Source organism: Salvelinus sp. IW2-2015, linkage group LG3, assembly GCF_002910315.2.
Source record: "Salvelinus sp. IW2-2015 linkage group LG3, ASM291031v2, whole genome shotgun sequence".
Classification (NCBI taxonomy): Eukaryota; Metazoa; Chordata; class Actinopteri; order Salmoniformes; family Salmonidae; genus Salvelinus; species Salvelinus sp. IW2-2015.
The window spans coordinates 22,436,448-22,461,306 of record NC_036840.1 but is presented as its reverse complement, the minus strand read 5'-3'; the positions used below and the strand labels follow the sequence as shown (position 1 = coordinate 22,461,306).

The following is a 24,859-nucleotide window of genomic DNA, read 5'->3' as shown; positions in this document are numbered from 1 at the left end:
CAACACACATGATTAGACTATACAATATGATAAAGACTAAATGGCTCTATATCATATACATCCAATGTAATCACATGCATTACATATTATATTTGACAACATAAGCTTATAAGCACACTGAAAAGTGTATGGAAGGGATTATTATGATATCTAGGTACCTGGGGTGGTTGTGTCATTTCTACACTTTACTGTCGCAGAGGCAGTTTTCCAACTGACCAGGTTGGAGGCGTTGCACTTTACACTGATGTTTCTCTCTGCTGGTGAGAGAGAGAAGTAAATCTGCTGGGCGTCCCCGTAGATCTCATTGTCTCTCTCCCAGGTGTAGGTAATGTTGGGGTAGCAGGACACGTTGCACACCAGCCGTACTGTACAGGAGCGGTTGGCCAATAGCTTGATGTCTGTCTGGATCGCCACCTTGGATATAGGCTCTGACCAACCAGGAGAGAGATAAAGACTCAATCAGTCTTCTAAATGAACCCTACCATAGCCATACCACAAGGAGAAAGACGACTTGAAAATGGGATGATATTTAACAAAGCATGGTGAGTAAGGTCAGTATGAAACCACAAAACCTGTGTTGTAGTTTAAAGATCATCAGCCATGGTTATGGATATAAATAAGAATGATATTTAAAATAGGATGCAAAAATATGAAAACAGCCTACCGTGGACCTTCAGAGTGATGGTCTTACTGTCAATCTGACCTTTGTCCCCATCGCCTGTAAGTAGAAAATCCCCTGAGTCTTGCAGTGTCAGTTCTCTGACTGTTAAACTGAAGTTTTTGGTGTTCATCTTTAGTCTCCCCTCAAACTGGGATCCAGGTAAATATACAACTTCTGAGTTGAATTCTGCAATATCCTTTCCCATATACTTCCACACCAAGGATTTCAAATGTCCATTCTCTAAGCCTGCCAGCAGCTCCACGGAGTCCCCCACTCTCTTGTTGATGATCAGAGGAACACCTACACCTGAAACACACAAATAAATACGTTATAAAGGTGAAATAAAAAATACTAAATTCTGACATCAGTCAATGGTTGCACAATATATTACAATGATCTTATTACTGTATAATTATTCATGTAAGTACGATGTAGCAAGTGATGTAATTACTCATTGTTACACTCTAATACATGTTACAGTGTGACTGTAATACTTGTGACAGTGTGCCAACATGAATAACTACACAATAATACACTACAATGCAAAGTCCTACCTAATCAATAATAGATAATAATTGATTGGATTTATATAGCGCATTTCCAGGTTTCATTTATGCTGTACGTGGAACTTTGCATATTTTCACTTTATATCTTTATGTATCTGAGTGTGTGGGTCCTTTTTGACTTAATTAAAGTCCACTCCTCCCCCACATTCAGTAGAACAGGATGAGATGACAGGAAAAGAGAAGTGGGGGTAGATCTGAAAACCCCTCCTCAGCTCACAAGTACAAATACCACTGTTTTTACTGTGTAATTATTCACCAGAAATACATCATATACTGCATGGGCAACATTATAATTACATATCAGTCTGACGTAATGTTTTATAAACCCTTATAAAAAATGTCAGTCATGAATTAGTAAAAAAATACAGTTACAGTTCATTGAAGAATTTAAGACATAACTGCAGTTACCAAGTCTGGCAATGTATCATATTATGTAATAGAAACAATAATTTGATACAGTCCCATATGACCTTAAATGTAATGAATGACAGCCATTAGGCACAGGGTCTTAAGATCTGTTACGTTCTAGAAGCACTGCAGCAGCTGCGGTCCCAACCACACCATCGGCACTCATTCAAAACTGCAGAGTCAGTACATCATGTTATGTTCCTGAATATAGGTATTATGTAGGTGTTATCAAACAGTAATAAAGCAAATGTTTCGAGATATCCAACCAATCACTGACGACCAGGCATGTACAGTCAACACACACCATGTAAAAACCAACAAGGAAGTTAGAGAAAGCTGATGGTTTTCCTTACTTTATTATGCAAGCAAGCACATGCAATAGATCCTGTTCGGGGATGATTCTACCCTCTTGGTTTCACATTAGAATAAGGAGACCATTGAAAAGACCCTAAGCAGCCAACTGACTAAAGTCAGTAAGTGGTTATCCATTTAGGCAAAACAGAATGTATCCTGTTTGGTTCCAAACACAAAGTGAACAACTCTTCCAACTTCTCGGTCAAGTTTAATGGTGTAGCGGTGAAGGAAAAATGCTCTGTTACATTCATTGGGATGTGAACTGGACCAACACATGACATGTGAACTTGTGGCTCTGAAGGCCATTGGGAATGTTCACTCCAGGACCAAGTTCCTGGCAAAGGTAGCCAAGTTCCTGGATAGAGAGACTATGAGGACCCTGCGCAAACATCTCTCGAACAGGGCCACTTATGGAACTATGATTGCTATCTCATGGTTCATCGGCATGAACAACAAAAGCTGAAAGGACAACATATACAAACGGCCCAAAACAAACAATTGAGATAATATACTCAAGTCTCAGCCATAGGGACACACGTTGGTCCTGATCATTATCAGGGAAACTGAAACTGGCTTCCAGTTCGATCTGGTGATGGGTGCAGATGTAAACTGGTGATGGTTTTTAAAGGTACATGACCTTTCCCCCATTACCCTGGCTGGTTCATTTTAATTTCAGTTAGCAGCTCTCATAGCATCACACCAGAAGCCAGGTGCCATATAGGACCGCGGCTCATATAGGAGCATGGCGGTGGAAAAAGCTCTTTCCTTAACACTGGTGCAGTGGAATGGAATGGTGTACAAACCATATAAAATCTATCAAATACGCAAGGTGAGTTAAAAACTTCCGGCGCCGACAGAGATGGCCGCCTCGCTTCGCATTCCTAGGAAACTCTGCAATAGTATGTTTTTTCTATGTGTTATTTTTACATTGGTACCCCAGGTAAGTCTTAGGTTCATTACATACAGTCGGAGGAAACTACTGAATATAAGAGCAACGTCAACTCACCATCATTACAACCAGGAAATATGACTCTCCGAAGCGGATCCTGTGTTTTGCCTTCCACCCAGTACAATGGATCTGATCCCAGCCGGCGACCCTAAACAACGACGCCCGTAAAAGGGCAAACGAAGCGGTGCTTCTGTCAGGCTCGGAGACGGCGCACATCGCGCTGCCACTCCCTACACATACTACTCGCCAATGTCAGTCTGCATTGACAACAAAGTTTGATGAAATCCGAGCACAGAGAGTAACATCAGAGGAGCATCGAGAGACCTGTAAACGTCTTTGCTTTCCAACATGGTCACTCGAGAGACGCTAACGGGATCGGTGCGCCAGCTGGTGTTCTTCACGATCGCGCGAACGAAACAAACAATTTTCTGGTAAGAAAGGGGGGGGGTGTAGCCTTTATGATTACACGAGAATGGGTGTGATGCATAACAACATACAGGGAAACTCAAGGTCTTCTGTTCACCTGATTTAGATTCCTCACAATCAAACTGTCGACCGCATTATCACCAAAGGAATTCTCTGTTCGATTATAATCCAGCCAGTATTATTACACCCCAAGCAGACACATCGATGGCCCTGACGAACTTTATCTGACTCTATAGGAAACTGGAACGCACACACCCCCGAGGCTTGCATTCATCGTAAGCTGGGGATTTTAACAAGGCTAATCTGAACAACAAAACTCCCTAAATTCATCAGCATATCGATTGGCGCCAACCAGGGCGGGTAGAACCTTGGATCATTTATTACTAACTTCCGCGACGCATGTATAAGGCCCTCCCCCGCCCGGCTTTTCGGAAAAGCTGACCACGACTCCATTTTGTTGCATTCCAACCTACAAAAAGAAAACTACAAACAGCAAGCTCCCGCGCTCAGGTCTTCAACGCTGGTCCCGGACCCAATCTGATGTATTCCAACGCTTCAAGACGGCCTTCGATTCACTGGATTGGATATAGGGTTCCGCAGTGCGCTCCAACAACAACAATTGACGAAATACGCTGATTCGGTGAGCCGAGTTCATTAGAAAGGTGCATTGACGATGTCGTACCCACCAGCAACGATTAAAACATTCCCAAACAGGAACCGCTGGATTGATCGGCAGCATTGTGTGATGAAACTGAAAGCGCGAACCACTGCTTATTAACCAGGGGCAAGGTACCAAAAGATAATGACCGAATCCCAACAGTGTAGCTTCCCTTCCGCAAGGCAATCCAAAACAAGCTACAGTGCCAGTAATAGAGAAGCAAAGTAGAGTCGCAAATTCAACAGCTCAGACACAAGAGAGTAATGTGGCAGGGTTCAGTCAATCACGGATTACAAAAAGCAAAAACAAGCCACTGTTCGCGGACCAGGATGTTTGCTCCAGGACAGACTGAAATACGTTTCTTGCTCGCTTGAGGGACAATACAGTCGCACTACAACGGCCCGCTTACCAAACCTGCGGCTCCTCCTTCATGCAGCCGGGTGAGTAAAACATTAAACGTGTCAGAACCCTCGCAAGTCTGCACAGGCCCAGACGGGCTATCCCAAGCCGCGTCCTCAGAGCATGCGACAGACCAGCGGTGGATGGTGTGTTTGAAGGACATATTCAGATCAATCCGTCTATCCCAGTTGCTGTTCCCACATGCTTCAAGAGGGCCACCAGATTGTTCCTGTTCCACAGAAGCTAAGGTACTGAGCTAAACGAACTACGCCCCGTAGCACGTCACTTCCGTCATCTGAAGTGCTTTGAGAGACTAGTACAAGGGACCATCATCACCCTCCACCTACCTGACCACCCTAGACCCCCTCCAATTGCTTACCGACCAAATAGTTCACAGACGACGCAATCGCAACCACACTGCACACTGGCCCTAACCAGTCTGGACAAGAGGGAATACCTATGTGAAATGCTGTTTCATCGACTTACAGCTCAGCAATGTAACACCATAGTACCCTCCAAACTCGTCATCAAAGCTCGAGACCCTGGGTCTCCGACCCCACCCTGTGCAAACTGGAGTCCTGGACTTCCTGACGGGACCGCCCCCAGGTTGAGTGAGGGTAGGTACACACATCTCCACCCACGGCTGAATCGCTCAACACTGGGGCTCCACAAGGGTGCGTTCTGACGCCTCTCCTGTACTCCCCTGTCACCCACGACTGCGTGGCCATGCACGCCTCCAACTCAATCATCAAGTTTGCGGACGACACGTACAAGTGGTAGGCTTGATTACCAACAACGACGAGACGCCTACAGGGAGAGTGATGGGCCCTCTGGTGTGGTGTCAGGAACAATAACCTCACACTCAACGTCAAGCAAAAGCAAAGGAGATGATTGTGGGGACTTCAGGAAACAGATAGAGGAGCACCCCCCTATCCACATCGACGGAAGTAGTGGAGAAGGTGGAAAGTTTTAAGTTCCTCGGTGTACCAATCACGGACAAACTGAATTGGTCCACCCACACAGACAGCTTGTGAAGAAGCGCAGCAGCGCCTCTTCAACCTCAGGAGGCTGAAGAAATTTCGTTGTCACCAAAAGCACTCACAACTCTACAGATGCACAATCGAGAGCATCCTGTCAGGCTGTATCACCACCTGTACGGCACTGCTCCGCCCACAACCGTAAGGCTCTCCAGAGGTTAGTGAGGTCTGCACCAACGCATTCAAAACTACCTGCCCTCCAGGACACCTAACACCACCGATGTCACAGGAAGGCCATAAAGATCATCAAGGACAACAACCACCCGAGCCACCTGCTGTTCACCCTGCTATCATCCAGAAGGCGAGGTCAGGTACAGGTGCATCAAAGCCAGGGATCGAGGATTGAAAAACAGCTTCTATCTCAAGGCATCAGACTGTTAAACAGCCACTACTAACATTTAGGGGCCGCTGCCAACATACTGACTAATGCCAGCCACTTTAATAATGGAATTGATGGAAAGTGTATGGAAAAATGTATCACTAGCCACTTTAAACAATGCCACTTAAATAATGTTTACATACCCTACACTACTCATCTCATATGTATAGGATATTACTGTACTATATATCATCTACTGCATCTTGCCATCTTTATGTAATACAAGTATCACTAGCCACTTTAAAACTATGCCACTTTATGTTATATTAACCGCTACATTACTCATCTCATATGTACGTATTGACTGTACTCTATACCATCTACTGCATCTTGCTATGCCGTTCTGTACTGCACATACTCTTTAATCCCTTTACACTTGTGTGTATAAGGTAGTAGTTGTTAGAGCAATTGTTAGGTTAGATTACTCTGTTGGTTATACTGCCATTGTCGGAATAGAAGCACAAGCATTTCGCTACACTCGCATTAATCATCTGCTAACCATGTGTATGTGACAAATAAAATTTGATTTGATTTGATAATACCTTAAGACAGTGCTTTTTAATTATTTCTGTTACGCCCCCCCCGAGAAGAAGTAAACATTTTGCGCCCCCCAACTCTCCGCCGCGACTGTAAAAGTGTAAATTTGTCTATAAAAATTGTTATTAAGTACACCTCTGCCATAACATTGTATCCTTATTAACATTAAAAGAAAACAAAAAAAGAAAAAAGAAGAAAATAGATCAACTTACAACAAAGATAACTTTAATTAACATTGTTTTTAGTCTGTAACAGAAAGACTTAAAGTGCATCAATTTGCCTGAAATGTTAAAAAAAATTCAAGCCTTATTTAAACTGTAAACATTTTTGGACCATTTGATGACAAAAAAATAAAATAAATATAAATCAAGTGAATAATAATACATTCAAATTGATCAGCAACATTAACTCAGAGCACAATATATGAAACACTGACCTATAAAACAAAATGAATAAAACAATTGTGTGCTGATTTAAAAAAAAAAAAAATGAGGAATAGTTTTTATTTTTGCAGCACTTGCGTCATCCAGCATGACAGAGACCATGTCTAGGCTGCAGGTGAGTATCAGCCACTGAGCAATTTGTTACGCCACCTTAGTAATGATCGCTAACAGTCTCAGCTGTGTTACTGAAGTAGCATTCACAACAGCGGGACGATTGTTGCAATTTCGGCGCACGTTTTCGCTGAAAAAACTAAAGCGGATTATCAGCGTGATTCGAGATGTAATGTCTTTAAGTGACCGCCTTAATTTATTTGGCTTCATGCTGTCCGCTGCCAACATTTTTAGACACAGTCAAACATAGACGGTCTTTCCTCACTCGTCCCACCGGTAGTCACATTGAAGCACAAGCGCAGTACATGACGCGTCGTGCATATTTCCTCGTCCTTACTTCAGGAGAGACTTACGTTTGTCCTCATTATCTCCGTCTTCTCCGCCACTTTCTTTTCTATCCTGGTTAAATATTTTTCCATGGTGTCTCTTAAGGTGTAACCGGTCTGACCTGTTTTATGTTGTCTTTGTATGTGTTGTTAGGTCAGGGCATGTGGTTTGGTGTGGCAGTCTATGGTGACTCTGTTTCTATGTGGTTGTGGTGCTGGTATGGCTCTTAATTAAGAGGCAGGTGTTTTGGCGTTCTCCTCTAATTAAGAGTCATATTTAGGAGGTTTCTCACTGTTTGTTTGTGAGGTATTGTTCTCCTGTGTCGTTGACTGTACTGTACCATACGGGACTGTTTGGCTGTTCGTTATTTGTGTCGTCTGATTCCTTGTCCGTGAGTTTACGTTAGTTATGGTAGTTATTGTTCAGGTTTCGACTCAACGTCGTTTTCTTGTTTTGCTATATTGAAAGTGTTTTGTTTCGTGTTGCCATTCGCATCGTTAATAATAAAACGATGGCTAACTTCCCGAATATGCTGCCAGTTTTGGTCAGATGCCTTCTCTCCTCTCCTCGTCCGAGGATGAGCGAGCAGAGACAGCCCTTTACAGAATCACCCACCACGATAAGACAAGCGGCACAGGAATGCTCAACAGAAGCAAAAAGGACTCCTGGACGTGGCAGGAGATCCGGATGGTAGAGGACCTTGGGCTCAGCCAGGGGAATATCGCGTCCCAAGGAGGAGTTGTGAAGCAGCGAAGGCTGAGAGGCGCTGGTATGAGAGCGGGCAGATGCCGGCGACGGTTGGCGAGCCCAGTGAGTCAAGACCCAAAAATTCTGGGGGGGGGCACACGAGCGAGTGTGGCAAAAGCCGGGTAGATGTACCCGAAGCCAACTCCCCTGCGTACCGTGGAGGTAGAAGGCGTAGCGTACTGTAAACACCGTGTATGCGGTAAAGCGCACAGTGTCCCCAGCACGTTTTACGCGTGCGATAGCCGCAGTGCGGGCTATTCCAAACCTTGCCGACTGGAGGGCCTAAGCTGGGCATCGAAGACCACCGGATCGTCACTGAAGCCGGCCCCCAACGCTATCTGGCCTCCAGTACGTCTCCTCCGGCGCCGCGTTACATGGCACCGAGACCCTTACAGGTGGTAGTCCCCGGCTTCGCACTGCACTAGCCCAGTGGCGGGCTATTCCACCTCGCCGCACTGGCAGGGCTACGCGGACATGCAACCCTCGTAGGGGCTTGGGGAGGCGTCGGTGCTCAGAGGGAGAGTGTCCTGCCTTCCACGGTGCCGTAGACCCGGTCCACCCCCATGTACACCAGTCCTCCGTGGCAGGCCCCCCGTACCAGGCTGTCCTCTCCGGGTTCTCTCTCTGCTGTTTCCTCCTCTCCAGCGGCAGCCAGTGCCTAGACCACCCCACCAGGCTGTCTCTCCTTCTCCTCCCTACAGAGCCCGTCCTGCCATGACCAGCCAGAGACGCGTCCTGCCATGACCAGCCAGAGCCCGTTCCATCAGCCGTCCTGCCATGACAGCCACAGAGCCGTCTCCTGCCATGACCAGCCAGAGCCGTATCTGCCATGACATGCCAGAAGCCGTCCGCATTAGGAACCTGCCAGAGCCGTCCAAGCAGGACCCTCGCCAGAGCTTCGCAGCCAGGACCTGCCAGCAGCCGTCCAGCCAGGACCTGCCAGAGCACGTCCAGCCAGGACCTGCGAGCCGTCAGCCAGGACCTGCGCGGAGCCGTCACCAGACCAGGACCGGTCGCCGGACCTGCCCAGCCGTCAGCCAGGACCTGCCAGAGTACCTCAGCCAGCATTCAACCCTTGCCAGGCGCAGGTCCCTCAGGCCAGATCTGCCAGAGTCCCTCAGCCAGGATCTGCCAGAGTCCCTCAGCCAGGATCGCCAGAGTCCCTCAGCCAGGACTCTGCCAGAGTCCCTCAGCCAGATCTGCCAGGTCATGCCAGAGTCGTCCCAGCCAGGATCTGCCAGAGCCCTCAGCAGGATTGCCAGAGTATATCAGCCTGGACCTGCTCCCTTGTCCCGGTGTTGCCCCTTGTCCCGGTGCTGCCTCTTTATCCCGGTGCTGCCCTTGTCCCGGTGCTCGCCCCTGTCCCGGCTGCCCGATGCCGTTCCCGGGTGCTGCCCCTTTGTCCCGGTGCGCCCCTTCTCCCGGGCTGCCTCTGTCCGGTGCTGGCATTCCAATTGTTAGGGGATGTGTAGTTTTAGGTGGTCATTGGGAGGGGAAGACAGAAGCGGGGAAGTGACTATGGTGGTGTGGGGGACAGCGTCCAGCAGCCGGAGAGCCACCACCGGTGCTCAACTGCCCACCAGACCCCTCACGCCTGGACTTTGTGGCTGGGTGCGGCCACGGCGTTCGACCTATGAGGGGGGGTTCTGGAACGGTCCTGACCTGTCTTTATTTGTTTTTGTAGTGTTCGAGGTGCAGGCATGTGGTCTTTTGGTGTGGGTCTATCTGTTATCTGTTTCATGTTGGTTTGTGTGCACTGGTGATGGGCTTTATTAGAGGCAGGTGGTTTTGCGTTCTCCTCTACCTCCAGATAAGAGTCATACTGTAGGTAGGGTGTTCTCACTGTTTTTTGGGCGTGATTGTGCTCCTTGTGTCGCTTTGAATGTATGTACCATTACTGTCGTTGAATGAATAGTACCATACGGACTGAGCGCGCCCCTCCAGGGGGGGCGCCCCCCACTATTGAGAAGGCTGCCTTAAGACATGGTTTATGTGCACAAATGCTTCAAAACTGTGCAAGTATAATGTTTCAATGAACGTTACTTGGTAATCTTTTATTCCTTTTACGGTTCCTCTCTATTCATGAGATGTCATTTGAGATGTATTTTGTTCATGTTACTGTGTAACTGTATTTTTGTTTTATTGTATATTCAAGAGGACCACACAATGGGATACGTTCTAAACTTGTTTGTGTCATCCTCGTTGATGGTTTAAGTGTTTAAAATGTTGAAATAAATAAGAATAGTTACAGAACTTACCATAGTGGAGGTTGGAGAGTAGGAGAAGTAGTATTCCCTGTTTGAGAAGCAGGAGATGGGACCACCAGACATCTCTTTAAGGCGTTGGCTGTTTTCCTCTGGCTGATTGTCCTTTCTATCACTGTCACTGGTAGCTAGCAGTTGACTATCCAAAACACACAAAGAGACAGAGAGAGAAAGAGCAGAGACTTCCTTTTGATGAGGCTGCTGTTCTATAAATAATTCCTGTATGTTAGCTGAAAAATAAGTCACATTCTACCCACTAGAGAGATTAGATGAGGCGTGGTGTGTTTGGGGTCTGTCACTGTGTTGATCAGTCTGATGGTGGTGGTTTGGAGCATGTGTTTCCTAGCTGCTGCTGTGGTGTGGTTAATGGTCATGGTGTTCACAGAACACGGTAGCTTGTTACTTTATGAGCAGACCATCAATGTTGCAGGAGAAGAGGAAGGAGCTAGATAGACGGCTCGGAGAAGAGAGAGAAAGACAGAAGCGAGATTGAGACCGAGACAGAGAAAGAGAAAGAAAGACAGAGAGAGAGAGAGGGGGAGAGAGGGGGGGGGTTAGAGAGACGAGCGAGAGAGAGCAAAAAGTCATACACAGTGTCTTGCAGTTCCTCTTGGCTTCATATGCCGCAGAAGTGGTTTGCATGACTTCTTCTGCATGCTCATAGGTCAGTGTGACTGAGGACATGAAACACTGCCAACTTTTTCGAAGGTAGTGGTCCCAGGTTACTGATAGAGCCCCCCTTCTACGTTTCATATAACAGCTTGTGGTGATGTCACTTCCTGGACTGTTCTTCAGGGCAGTGACAATGACCTGGCTGCCGGGTGTCTGTCTGACCACTTAGACATAAACACATAGACACAGAAACCCCTAACTGGAACAGTGACCTTCCGGGCCATGCAGGACACTGAAAATATCAGTCAGAGGCATACACCACTAATGTCATTAATCGTTATGACCTGTCTGTAGGATGAGGAGGCAATATGGGAGAACTGGTAGTCATCGTACGTAGGTTACTAGCTCCTCAGAACTCCTGCAGAGTATAATGACATCATAAAATTGAGAAGACTGTTCTTTTCAGGCACACTCTCCCCCAAAAGTCATTCTGAACATCTCAATGGGTTTCAAAGCTGATGGTCGGCGTACGGCTTTTGAACTTTGCTCATGGGGCATTTATGTTATAATCTTCAAGATTCAATGGGTAGATATAATTAGGTCCATAAATGTATGTAGAAATAGCAGATTGCCCCTTTAACTCACACATTGTGGAGCATAAGATCTATACTAGGCTTAAAGGAGTTTTGACCAAATGAGGTTGTATGGAAAAGTTGATGATGATGATGACAATATCTTTTTACTGTAAGAAAGCACTCATACCTTCTGGTGGATAAAAAATTGTTTATTAAAAAAGCACAATGCAAATATATTGTAAAAGTACAGGCCATTAGAAGAAAACGTGAATAATACTTCTTGGGAAATTCATATACAAATATGTTATTCTATCATCTGAATAAATCAACAATAAAATTCAATACACAATACAAAGCAGATACAACTGCAGTAGCTGCAGATAAGATGCATCATCATTGCACCATATAGTAAAAAAAATAAGCTTTTACAGTGAAACACAATGAAACCATGCTTAAATACAATAAAATAAGTAAATAAAATAAGAACTCCTTAATGTACAAGGTGTTATTGCGTGTGTGTTTGTGCATGTGTGTGTTTGCTTGTGTGTGTTGAGCGTACAAAATCCATGTTCCGAGTTCCTTCTCCTCCTCTGATGGTGTGTCCTTCCATCCCTCCGTCCCTCCATCCTTCCATCCCTCCATCCCTCCATCCTTCCATCCCTCCAACCCTCTATCCTTCCATCCCTCCGTCCCTCCATCCTTCTATCCCTCCATCCCTCCATCCTTCCATCCCTCAGGTACCTGCAACATGTCACCACACAAAGTTGTTCAGGACATGCAGTCAAATAAACTGTTAAGAATTAAACAAAGAGACATACTTTAAATAAATACATCTTACTTTGATATCAGAGAATTAGTTCCATATTCCATATTAGTATCATTATAATTATCAATCACATATGGCTATTAGTCTTACCTGGGGCTGTACCTGGCTTCAATTGAGAATAGACTGAATCTGTCTCAGATGGGGTTTCTGTTTCTGTAAGGGGTGAGGATAAAACATCAGAATAATATAACAGTTATATACAGAATATTATGCAGCTAGTCAATATGGGGTCAAAGAGGTGTGAGGGTATGATAGGGGGAATATGGAAGGAGGGATGTCCAGTCTTACTTTTCTTCTTCTTGACTTTGGCCTCATGTTTAAGGTCAACCTCAGCATAGGTCACATCAACAGGTCCAGTTGCTGCTGAAAATTGAAATTTCCAGTCAGCAAATAAAGGAAGTAGCTTATTGCATATTCTGCATCTTTTTTGAAACTCCAAAATCACACATTTAGATTTCACTGACTGCCAACCTGTAGAATGGGTCTCACCTGTTGTGGTCTTCCCTGTCTTGACCTCAGAATAGACTGGATTTTCTTTTGGACCAGCTGTCATTTCTGAGGAGGGGGAGAGAATTTGTATGTTTTTATCAAATTTGATGAGTAAAAAACACTGCTGCATTTTGTGTGACAGTTGAGAGTTACTTTTCTTTTTCTTGTCCCACTTTTTGAGTTGAATCTTGGCATACATCACATCACCTGGTCCAGCAGTAGCAGCACCAGCATCTGAAATATACAGYTAATACACTAATATCTCTACTTACTGTTAGTATGCTAGTKATATWAAACAWWTGAAGAATAACAGCAACAACAACTCTATACTGTATTCATGCRAAATTTAACATACAGGTAGCCTAGTGTTWAGTAACCGAAAGGTTGCTGGGCCAGTAACCGAAAYGTTGCTGGATCGAATCCCCGAGCTGACAAGGMAAAAATCTGTCGTTCTGCAAKTGAGKAAGGCAGTTAACCCACTGTTCCCCAGGCACCGAAGACGTGGATGTCAATTAAGGCAGCCCCCCCGCACCTCTCTGATTCAGAGGGGTTGGGTTAAATGCAGAAGACACATTTCATTTGAAGGTATTCAGTTGTACAACTGACTAGGTATCCCCCTTTCCCTTTCCCAGTATCATTGTCATTACTGTCTGAGGGTGTGATTGTATCATAGATGTTAGCGCCACCTGTTGGTCAAAGAAGAGAGAGAAAGATTAATAGGTTGGTTTTCCCTCAGCTTGCCTAGGGACATAGAGTACGGTAAAATCTATATAAAGTTAATGGTGAAAAGTCAGTATGTGAAGTTACAGAGAGGAGAGTGACAGTGGTCTGGGATGAGAGACTGACCATGCTTCAGACGTGTATACCCAGCATCAGGGTAGATCCTTGGTCCTGTTGGGGGTCCAGGTTGGTGCTTTGGGGCTGGGGGTGCCTACAGGGAAAGAAATAGTCATGAAACACACAGATTCTATTTTACTGTATGAAAAGTTGAAAGACAGGTGTACTCACCAGAATATTCTGTTGCAACAGGAACCTGTAATGAGAAATGCATAATATTATACTGTATCAATTCGTTATTGTTTTAAACTTTTGTAATTAGACATTTTTCTCCTAAACATGAACRAAAAAGATAAATYTGAATTGATAAAAGTCTCACCTCCGGCGTTTTTATATCGACACAGCAGTACCAGGAGAATGGCCAGTAGAACACCAGCAACAACCAGGCCCACAACCACTCCTACTAGGACTGATGTAGAGGGTCCAGGAGTTACACCTGGAGAGAGAACAGCAATTCACTATCAGGTTCTGAGGTAGTTGTAGAAAATAAATAAAGTAGTGGACAAAGTGAATATATATTTGACAACTGACTTGAGATCAGATGACCATTCTGAGCTTGTAACTCCAAACCTACAGTATGCTTTTTTACACTACAAATCACAGCTGACCACAGATATTATGAAAAGGTCATGTGATCATAATTGTTTTTCTCACCTATCACTGTCACCCAGCTCTCTGGTGATTCTCCTTCATTAGATTTACACTTATAGAAGCCTTCATCTGACTTGGAAACTGCAGGGATGGTCATCTCTAATGTGGTATCATTCCTGATGAGTACTCCATCTTTGTAGAAATCAACCTTGGGGTTCGGGTTTGTTTCCTGATATCTATTTGTACAGCTGAGAGTCATAGATTCTCCCTCAGTTATGGGATAGGGAGGGCTCTCCAGGATCAGAGGGCCAACTGTATAACATAATATATAAATAATACTGTAAATCTGGAGTAATCACCCACATGAGCTTGTAATTTCTGAGATGCAACCATTCAGTTACAGAATTGAACATCATTATCAAACATTGTAATGTAAAAAAGGTTAGTGACTGTTGTACAACAGACGTACCATCCACTGTGATGTTGACAGCATTACTGTACTCTCCTGATCCAGACTCACACCAGTACACTCCACTGTCCCATGTGTATGTGGACCTGATGGTACATGTGGACCCTGCTCTTGATCCCCAGTTAGAGCCACACTCTGACTCCACTGCTTTCTCTCTGTATCTCTTCAGTCTCCATCCAGTAGAGTTCCTCTTCTCCTCACAGCTTAGTGAGAGAGACMTTGATGTAAAGTGTTGAGTTCTGTTAGGTCTTATTTTGAGAGACACTGAAGGTTGCGGATCTGAAACAAAGAGTGACAGAGACAAACGTATACAGTAGTTATATATACACATGAGAGGAACTTAAATGTGATTAAATGTAGTTTCAATGCGGTTAGTTACCTCCTGACCAGAGAAACTGAGGTTCACTGTAGAGTGTGTCATAGACTGGGTCTCCTCTCCCAGCTKTACACACATATCCTCCTGTGTGACTAGGACCAGCAGGGATCAGAGTGTAGGAGTCTTCACTAGTCCCATTGCCAGATAGAGGCTCTACAGAGTAGGATCTGTTCGATAGGGACAGTAACCCAGCTGTGTAGGGAACAGTTCGGTACCAGAAGAACCTCCAGCCTGTAGATGACTCTTTAACCCCACAGCTCAGAGTAACTGAGTCTCCAGGGTTCAGCCACTGAGGAGAGACACTCAGGACAGCTTGGGGTTTATCTGTTATGAAGGAAATGACACAAATCAAATGTTCAGTCTTTAAAATGTTTACCCATTTTGTTATTATGGTATTGTACCTCACCCCAAAATCTAACTATAGTTTTGTTTCATCATTAATCTCACTGTCTGCTATTTGACCTCAGCCCTTCTGTCTTTCTATTTCAATCCCATAAAAACAGACTTACCTAACACGGTCTATTGTATAGCATTACTTGTCTGGGAGTGTTTTAAGCCATTTGTTTTCTGAAGACCTTCACAGGTATATAGACCATTATTTGCAGGACTGATTCTGTACTCAGGCTCTGTTTTGGTGTAGACCGACTTCCCACTGTTATAAAAAACATACTCAATCTCTTCTCCCCCTTGAATGTCACAACTGAGAGTGACAGTCTCCCCACTGAATATCTGGGGCCAGATGGGTTGAAGGGTCAGAACAGCCACAGGTCTCTCTGCACAGACACAACACAGAAAATAAACATAATCACACACCTTAGAATGTAAAATAATGTTGATCATCATTCATCACAACATGACCATATCATAAGTTGTCATTTCTGAACATACAGTATGCAGTCTGAACTGTCTACGAACTCTAACCAACGACAATCTATCAGATACTAGCATATACAGTGATGTCTACACACAACACACACACACACACACACACACACACCACACACACACACACACACACACAACACACACACACACACCACACCAACACAACACACCAACCCAACCACACTCCAGGTTTCTGCTCACGCATTACACGGCAAGGAGGCACTACACGGACATCGGATCATGGGACCACTGATATGCGGCATTGGACTGGAACTATTCACTCTCGACCACAGTTCAACACACACACAACCACTGCGTCACGCTCACTCAATGTTCGGACAGTGATAGTGACCTTAGGTTAATAACTGAATTGTTGATATGATGATGGATGTGAGGTTACTGGAGCTAGTGGATTGCTCTCGCTGACAGGCGGGAGTCAGACGAAAACGGTATTCCTCTGTGTGTCAGACTCTTTGACAAAGCTTGTTTTTTAAGTGAAGGTTGAGATCCTTGTGTAGTGTGGTCTGCACACGGCCACAGTGTCACTACTTTCTTACTTGATTATCTCGTTTCCACGTTCTGATTACGTAGATGCGTCATACACTTCCTCAGGAACAAGTTGGCAGGATTACCTGTCCCCTCCACCTAATTGTAGAACGACGTCACGCAGGGTTATCTGGTGCTGTTCATTCGCGATTGGTGTTAATGCTTCTGGGGTGTTGTGATGGTGACTGTGGATCAAAGTAGGTAAGAGCGCTTTTGGAGGTTCAGGAAGTGATTTACTAGGAATCAAGTAGGCCATTTGAGTTTTACAACAATCATCGCAAATACGTGTGATTTACAAGCGCCTTGTAGTGTTTGGAAACAAGCTTTCTTAAAGACTTTATCTTTATAGACTTGTTGTTATGGTACCATATGTATTATTGGTGCGTTATACTAGATATTAGGAACGCTTGATTTAGGTCATTTATTTGAAATTGGGAGATAATAGAGTATTGTTACAACTCCTTTGGATTTTTAGGTTGTTGTTATATATAAAAGTAAAAATAAGCCATTCTGTTTTATCGTGTATTTAAAATGAAAATAAAAAATATTCTATGTACACACGTATCGTTAATCATTCTCGAACATTTTTTGAAAAAAGATATAGTAAATGCCTTGATTCGCGTTTATAGACATTTATTATAAGTAATGCATGCATCAGCAGAGTATCATACGATGTGTAGAGTTAAATGCACTAGACCAGGAGAATCAAATTCGTACTTCGCGGTCAGAGAGTGAGACGCGATACGTTAGTCCTGTGTCTTCTCTGAGAGCAGCTCCATTGGTTACTCTTGGTCGACCAGCCTGGTTCAGTGCACACGGGGGTAAACGATTGGGTAGGCTGAGTTTCTCCTGTCAGAGGCATGTGGTGGTGGTTTCGGTCGGAATGGAAGCAGTGGTTGTCTCTGTGCCAGCGGTACGTCCAGTCTCTGTAGTCGATATGTCACATTGCAGAGTGACTGTCTCTCCAAAATAGAGGGGACCGCGTGGAGAGGCTTTCACTGAGCCGTGGGCAGAGCTGTGGAAACACAGTTATATATGAAGACATGCAGTCAGAGCACAAATCTTCCACGTATGATCTTACTTCTGTAGGTAGTACTGTAACTATTCATTTTCCATTCATACTGACACACAGACCACATCTACATGATTGACTCAAATATAATAGTGTCCATTTGTTTGATAAAAAAACACATAAAGTAACTCACTTTCACAGTGATAGTGACAGGATACTGATATTGATGATATGGATCTGGACTGGATCTCTCCCTGACACCAGTAGAGACCCTGGTCAGACTCAGCAGCTCTACTGATGGTGAAGGTGGCTCCTGTTGTAGTGTGTCTGCCAGACAAGGTCACTACTTTTTTTTTTTTGCTTTGTACATGTAACTCCAGCCACTGTAGACCCACTGAACACGTCAGAGTTACTGTCTCTCCATTGTATGCAGGGTTGGTGTTATGGTCAGTGTAGTTTCAGGAAGAGCTAAGAAACAGAGAGCAGAATATCAAAACATCTGGATTCATGCTTGGTCATTTTAAATATTTGCTGTTGCATTTAAGTTTTGATTAAAGTTTATTTTAAATAGGGGTATGTTGACTCTATTCAGTTAGAATTTACAGTGTACACAGTATATCTGTATTTAGATTAACCCTCATTGGCTCAAAATTCATAAAGTCCAGATAGTGATTGAAGATTAATAGTGAGCTCACCAGTGACACTAATGTAGAGAGATGTATCTATGTCAAGTGGTTTTGGGCATGGAGGCACTTGAGAGATAAGATGATATACCTGTTACCGTAGTCTGACTGCATCACTCCACTCAGAATATTTCTTCTGATCAATATGTTACCCAGACACCAGTAGTCACCATTGTCTGAAATCTTAACCTCATGATCTCATATTCATGATTCCTATTGATTGTGTCTACAACATCCTTGCGCCATGTGTATTCCCAGTCAGTGACTTCTCCCCTCTGTAGTGTAACATCTGAGAGTGACAGACTCTCCACTGATTCTGGGAGGTGTGGGGTATATGGTCAGAACAGCCTTTGCCTTTCCTGCACAAAATAAAACCAGCATGATACAATTGTTTTTTTGAGACATTCAAAACTAAAATATGTCTCGTCAAAAAGCTTTAAAAATCACAAATAAATTTGATGAAGCATTAAGAGTTTGAGGCTTGATCAGGTTGTTCAAATATGTACCATCATCATCTTCAGAGTGTCCAGAGTAGATGTGTGTACTCAGCACTACAACAAAGAAAGTCACATTGCTTCAATATTAACTTGAAATAAATAATAACATGCCATAATCATGTTACTGATTACCAAATCCATTCTGTACTTTATTTTAAAGGTGCAATCTATGATTTCTATACACATTTTTTATCATTAAATTAGTCGTAGGCATTTATTCTTGAAGAGTATAACTTTTAATTCCCTCAAAACTGTCTGATCCCATCATAAACCGAAATATATGGTTATTTTATGACAATTATTGTAAACAATGTAGATGGATGAATTTCCTTATTCCCATCCCAGCCATATACCTTAAAAAGTGTCAGGGTGGCCATTTTGTGGTAGATTGAATTACGGACGGCAGCTTTAAATGGCCGCTGACTTCCCATGTTCTGCACACAGAGAGTGTACAGAGACCAAAAACACCAAAACACCACGCATTAATCTCTAAACACAGTTTACTATAACTGTAGCGAAGGAACCCTCAACCGTTTACAATAATCACAACTTGATTATACAACACATCCAACAAATATTGCATTTTATATTCATTGTCATTGACAACACATTTTGCAACCATTGAGTTAACACCACTCTTTAGTTCCTGAGTAATGACTTGGTTAAGTGCACACCACCACACTAACCAGGTCTGCATGGCATCGGCTATACAAGCTCAGGTTCTRACAGAGATGCAACATCAATGTAGGGTGGTCACTTTCTTTGAGTGCCATTTACTAATATTTTCTCAATAAGGGATAAAACACCAAAAACAAACCTAAAGCATGAAACTGTCTTCATTTTGATTAATGTCTTATTCCCTTTTCCTTTAAATTCTTAGTAAATCAGGTAATTAGTGTTCATTAACAAACCCACTAACTCAGTACTTACATAGCAGCAAACAGAGCAAGGTGTGCTCCATTCTGTCCCCACAGACAAGTGACTTTCTCTATGACTACAGTCCTAACAAACCCCTTTACTTCCTATATGATGACAGTCTGCTTAGATCCCACCACTTCACTCTGAGATCACACCTCTTCACCGCACACAGAAAAACAGAGAGAAAGATTCTTGAGAAATGTAAAAATAGATAGATAAGTAAGTGTAGGCCTTCCCTCAAACCTCTGCTCAGTTGTCAGGTGTCAAGCCAAGCCAGCTAACCTCAGTTGTGGCACAATGGAAATGGACATCTCCAGCCACCTCTCACTTCTCAATCACTCTCTCTCTCACTCATAAAAATAAATGAATAAATAAGTAAAAAAATAATTGACTAAAAGAAAAGCAATTGAAAAAAGTTTAAAATAATGACAAAAAGAAACAATAGGCAAACACAAACAATATACACACACACACACACACACACACACACACACACACACACCTCAGACGGTTCTGAGTAATACGTTTAGTTAGCTACTGTCTACATAGATATGTTTGTTATTGTGTTGTTTATGGTTGTATTTCAATTTGTTTTATATATGTGCTGTGTATCAGGGCTATTGTTCATGTACTGTATTATGTGTGTGTTGTTTGTGTGTGTGATAGGTGTATGTGTTGTGTGTGTGTGTGTTGTGTGTGTGTGTGTGTGTGTGTGTGTGTGTGTGTGTGTGTGTGTGTGTGTGTGTGTGTGTGTGTGGTGTGTGTGTGTTGTGTGTGTATATTGTTTGTGTTTGGCCTATTGTTTATTTTGTCATTATTTTAAACTTTTTTCAATTGCTTTTCTTTTAAATTTTTTTTTACTTATTTATTAATTAATTTTTATATACATTATATATATATATATATTTATATTTTTTTGTATTTTCTTAAAACCGCATTGTTGGTAAGGGCTTGTAAGTAAGCATTTCACTTTTGTATTGGCGGATGTGACAAATAACATTTGATTTGTGTGTTATTTATTACCACTGACAGAGAACACGAGATGAGTGAGTCAACTAAAGCAGGAGTTTCAAATGTAACTGGGGAACTGGGTTTCCAGGTTAAAGTCTAGAGGTTCATTTAGCTTCACATCATTACATGTTGAATACATAATCTATTTTCGTTAACTATTTACCTCTAAAAATATCTAAGTGGTATGTTGTAGAGTGTAGAGTGTGGGACACATGTACAACATTTGTGAAGAAACCAGGAGAAAGGTTACAGGGGAAGCAGTTACAGACTTCACCTTTAGTTTGTATACTATGGTAAACTCTGGGGTTTCTTATCGCCCCCTTCAGGGACAGGCCTGTAACTACTCCACATTCTTGTGGATCACAATATCGAAAATAATCAATCAATAATTTTTGGTTGGTCAGGGTGTGAGTTGGGGTGGGTATTCTATGTTCTATTATTTGTATTTTATGTTTTGGCCGGGTAGGGTTCTCAATCAGGGACAGCTGTCTATCGTTGTCTCTGATTGAGAACCATACTTAGGAGCCCTTTTTCCCACCTGTCTTTTTGGGAAGTAACGTTGTTTGTGGCACATAGCTCTTAACTTCACGTTGTTTTGTATTGTTTATTGTTTTTGTCGGCGTCATTTCTAATAAAAAGGAATATGTACTTCACCACGCTGCACCTTGGTCTCCTCCTTTTGACGGCCGTGACAGGGGGTCAGCCTGATGAACCAAACTACCCAATAATCCCCTTCATGTAGCCTAACTCTCACTCACACACACAAACACATGTACCCACACATAATCAAATATGTTTTTTTTGTTTACTGAATATATTGTCTACACTTATAATTAATATGCTTTGTTTAACTGATTGAACAAAGTTTTTTATTTGATTGGTCACTTAGCAACAACATAATCCCTCAGTCTACTGGGTCTGTCCCTTATTCCTTCATCTCTCTATGTCATCATATTAGTTTATATTATATGTTTCTCAGGCTCATGCTACAACCTGATTAAAGCTGTAGTGACCAACAACTCCATTTCTCTGCAGTCGGTAAACACAGTGTAACCAAACAACGTCATTCATTCTATGAATGAAACATTTTCTGTCCAATAAAGGAAATAGTTAGCTAACAATATTCAAAATCAGAGAATACATGAATCATCATCATCTCTCAGAGTTGCACATAAAGTGTACTCCATTCTAAGCCTCTGGCAAGTCTTCTGGACCCTACAGTTCCTGTGGCTGTGACACGAATGGGGCTTTGACAGATTAGAAAGGTACAGATGCTAAAAGAGAAACAGAAAAAATAGCATCTGATTCATGTTCATCTCTACACAACTTCCTGTTACTGTAAAAGAATGGACACATCAATGACTGTGTGGTCTTTTGTGGGGAAGAGAAACTATAGTATATATCAGAAGAAACTTAGTGGATAAAACATAGTTGTACAAAAAGTGAAGTCAATATTATATTTTATCATACCTGGTCATGTTGACATGTTCAGTACATCTTTAATGCACTAGAGAGGTGTCAAAGGTTTGACGTCATGGATGTTTATCATTTGGTTTATGTTGTAGCTATTTGGAGGTCAACTGCATGTAGATGTTCTTGAGTTAGTCTGTCAACTGTTCAAAGTAATAACCCAGGAAAGTACTGATCACAGTGGTAGATGAATGTAAAAGAGTGGGTAACATCTCACGCAAGAACTGGCAAATCTGATTGCACGTCCAAGAAAGATTTAAATGGTACCACTCATTCATGTTGATTGGTGATTTTCTATATAATACAACACTAAACAGATTATAGAGCAACAACACAAATTTATCAACAACACATGGTTGTATGTGTTGTTTTAGGATTCTGTCTTGGCTTTCCCCAGGGTTTTAACTCATGCGATACTATACTGCGGATAACTGGATATCAATTTTGTAGGACTATTAAGTTTACTCCTTCATATTGTGGCTATCAATATGTGTCTCCACAGACCGCCTAGGTTTAGGCTATTGATGGATGTCAAGACAGGGTTTGTTTTTATTTTATCTCAGATTCCTCAATCTTGGCTCAGTGTCAAAGTAGCCTGGACATTTTCCAAATAATGTTTGTTGTGGTTATTAATAACATTCTGCAAGTAGTCTCCGAGTCATGTAAATTACGTAGATGCATGAAATGCATTTATACAAAGGCCACATTTCCCAGGTCCTAAGGCTACAAAAAAATAGTTCCCGTTTATAACACTTTACTGTAAGCTGCCTCTTACTTATTAAAAAAGTAATAATCTCTCCAGAGCTCCTGTCGGGTCATCCCACTCTCACTTTTTGTTCCGGCACCTCCGATTTACAAATTAAGCACTGAACACCTGTAGTCTAGACCCTAGCACATACAAAAATATACACACACGCTATCTAGCCACATAGCCAGCAGCCATTAATCATGATTAAGATAGATAATGATATTAGGCTTATTATTATGGATTATTTAGGCGGGCAATTGATTGTACTTTTTGGGGCGGAACCCGACAATTTTCACATAGAGATGTGAGTTATAGTGTCATTCTCTCATTGAAAGCAGGACCTAAAAAGATCTCACTCTAAAGTAGGATCTGTTCTATGTTGCGCTATTTTTATGCTTTCCGTTTATCTTTAAGTTTTAATTCTTCAGTCTTTTACTTTCTGGTTTTGTACAACCGCCTCAACAGCTGAAAATTACTATTCTCTTTTGATTATCCCAAAATTATATTTCACAGCGTTTAGGATGGTGACAGATATCTCCACACTACTCTGCTTGTTCTTGTCAATAAACTGAAAATTTCTGCATGGTCGTACAACCAATTAGAGCATTTGAAGATAAATCACAATTTGTTTTAACTAAGATATTAATTGCCACACAATTCCATGGTGTCCCAGGTCTTAAATCAGGTCCCTGATTAGAGGGAAACAATGGGAAAAAATGCAGTGGAACCTGGCCTTCGAGGTCCAGAAGTTGAGTTTGAGAGGCCTATAGTATGCCAACATACTCGAGTATAGCTTTTTCTCATATATATGAAGGAACGCAAACATTCTACAACCTGGTTTTTGCTTTGTCATTATGTGCGTTTGTGTGTGTAGATTGATGAGCCGCGAAAACGATTTAATCCATTTTAGACATGCTTACATAACTTGTGAAAAAAGTTGAAGGAGTCTGAACTACTTTCCGAAAGCACTATACGTAGTAATTCATTTTCTTGTTTAAGAAACATTACAAAGCATGCCCATTGGCGTTTTTTTGGCTGTGATTTGCTGTGTAATTATGTCTGAAAACATACTGTTGGCTTTGGTAAGAAGATCGAAGTGGCCTGGTAGTTTTTTACATTCTACCTGACACCTAGGTAGCTGGGGACCAAAAGTTAGTTTCCACTCTTGGCCTCCAAACGTGGGAAAAGATGCCAAACAGGTACAGACATATAGGTCGGTAAATAAGGTCACATGGTGGCACATAGTTTTATACCGGCAGACCGAAATAACAATCAACAATACAAATTCGATCTAGAACGGGACTAAGTCCTTTCAGTCAGCTTTCTCCTGACAACTCTTTTTTTTATCATGATACGGTAAAGATTACAGTAGATATGTTTTTAACTTCTTATGGCTGCAGGGGCAGTATTGGAAGTAACTGGAGAAAAGGTGCCCATCCTTCACGGCCTCACGTACTCAATTCCTTGCTCGTACAATTGCATACATTATTATTATTATTGGATAGAAAACGCTCTCATAAGTTCTAAACCTTTTTGAATTATATCTGTGAGTTAAACCAGAACTCTTTTGGCAGCAAACTTCCTGACAGAAGTGGAAATCCCTCATGAAATCCGATGCTCTGTTCTAGGGCCTGCCTCATAAATGGCCTTCATATATATCAGATATAACATGCACTTCATACACTTCCACTAGATGTCAACAGGGAGTGGAGAAGTGGAGTTATTATTAGATCTGGGGTCGAATTAAACAGCTCTTGGCATGACGTGAGGCCAAATTTCCTGTTTTCCTGGACGCGTGAGAAGGGACCTGGTATTGCTTCTGTAAACTGTCGTTATAAAGACGACTAATATTCCGGCTTTGATTTTATTTGATAAATGTGACTAATATCATCGTAAAAGTATGTTTTTTCAATATAGGTTTTATAGATTTATTGAATTTTTTTTCGGGACGTTAGGCGTGTTGCTTTGTCTGCGTAATGTTTCAGGAAGGAGAGTTCGCGCCACTTTGGCTAGCTGTTCCGGCTAGATTGACTGGAGAGAGAGGACAA

At 42.5% G+C, this 24,859-nt stretch overlaps 2 protein-coding genes, 1 long non-coding RNA gene and 1 pseudogene across 3 annotated transcripts in view; all 4 read right to left on the bottom strand.

The window, feature by feature from the left end:
- LOC111956357 (SLAM family member 8-like) overlaps positions 1 to 24,859 on the bottom strand; it is an 83,088-nt gene that overhangs the window by 1,491 nt on the left and 56,738 nt on the right. The window lies entirely within an intron of this gene.
- Positions 78 to 10,332, bottom strand: LOC112067856 (SLAM family member 8-like). The gene is given in 4 exon segments (XM_024134614.2): positions 78 to 428; positions 665 to 967; positions 10,261 to 10,305; positions 10,308 to 10,332. Coding segments are annotated over 4 exon segments (651 nt in total). The 3' UTR covers positions 78 to 150.
- On the bottom strand, positions 12,575 to 13,010 carry LOC111952656 (uncharacterized). The gene is made up of 3 exons (XR_002875768.3): positions 12,922 to 13,010; positions 12,769 to 12,834; positions 12,575 to 12,639 (listed from the first exon to the last, which is right to left on the bottom strand). It is a non-coding gene; the product is annotated as an uncharacterized lncRNA (long non-coding RNA).
- LOC139023367 (Fc receptor-like protein 4) lies at positions 13,621 to 15,942 on the bottom strand (annotated as a pseudogene).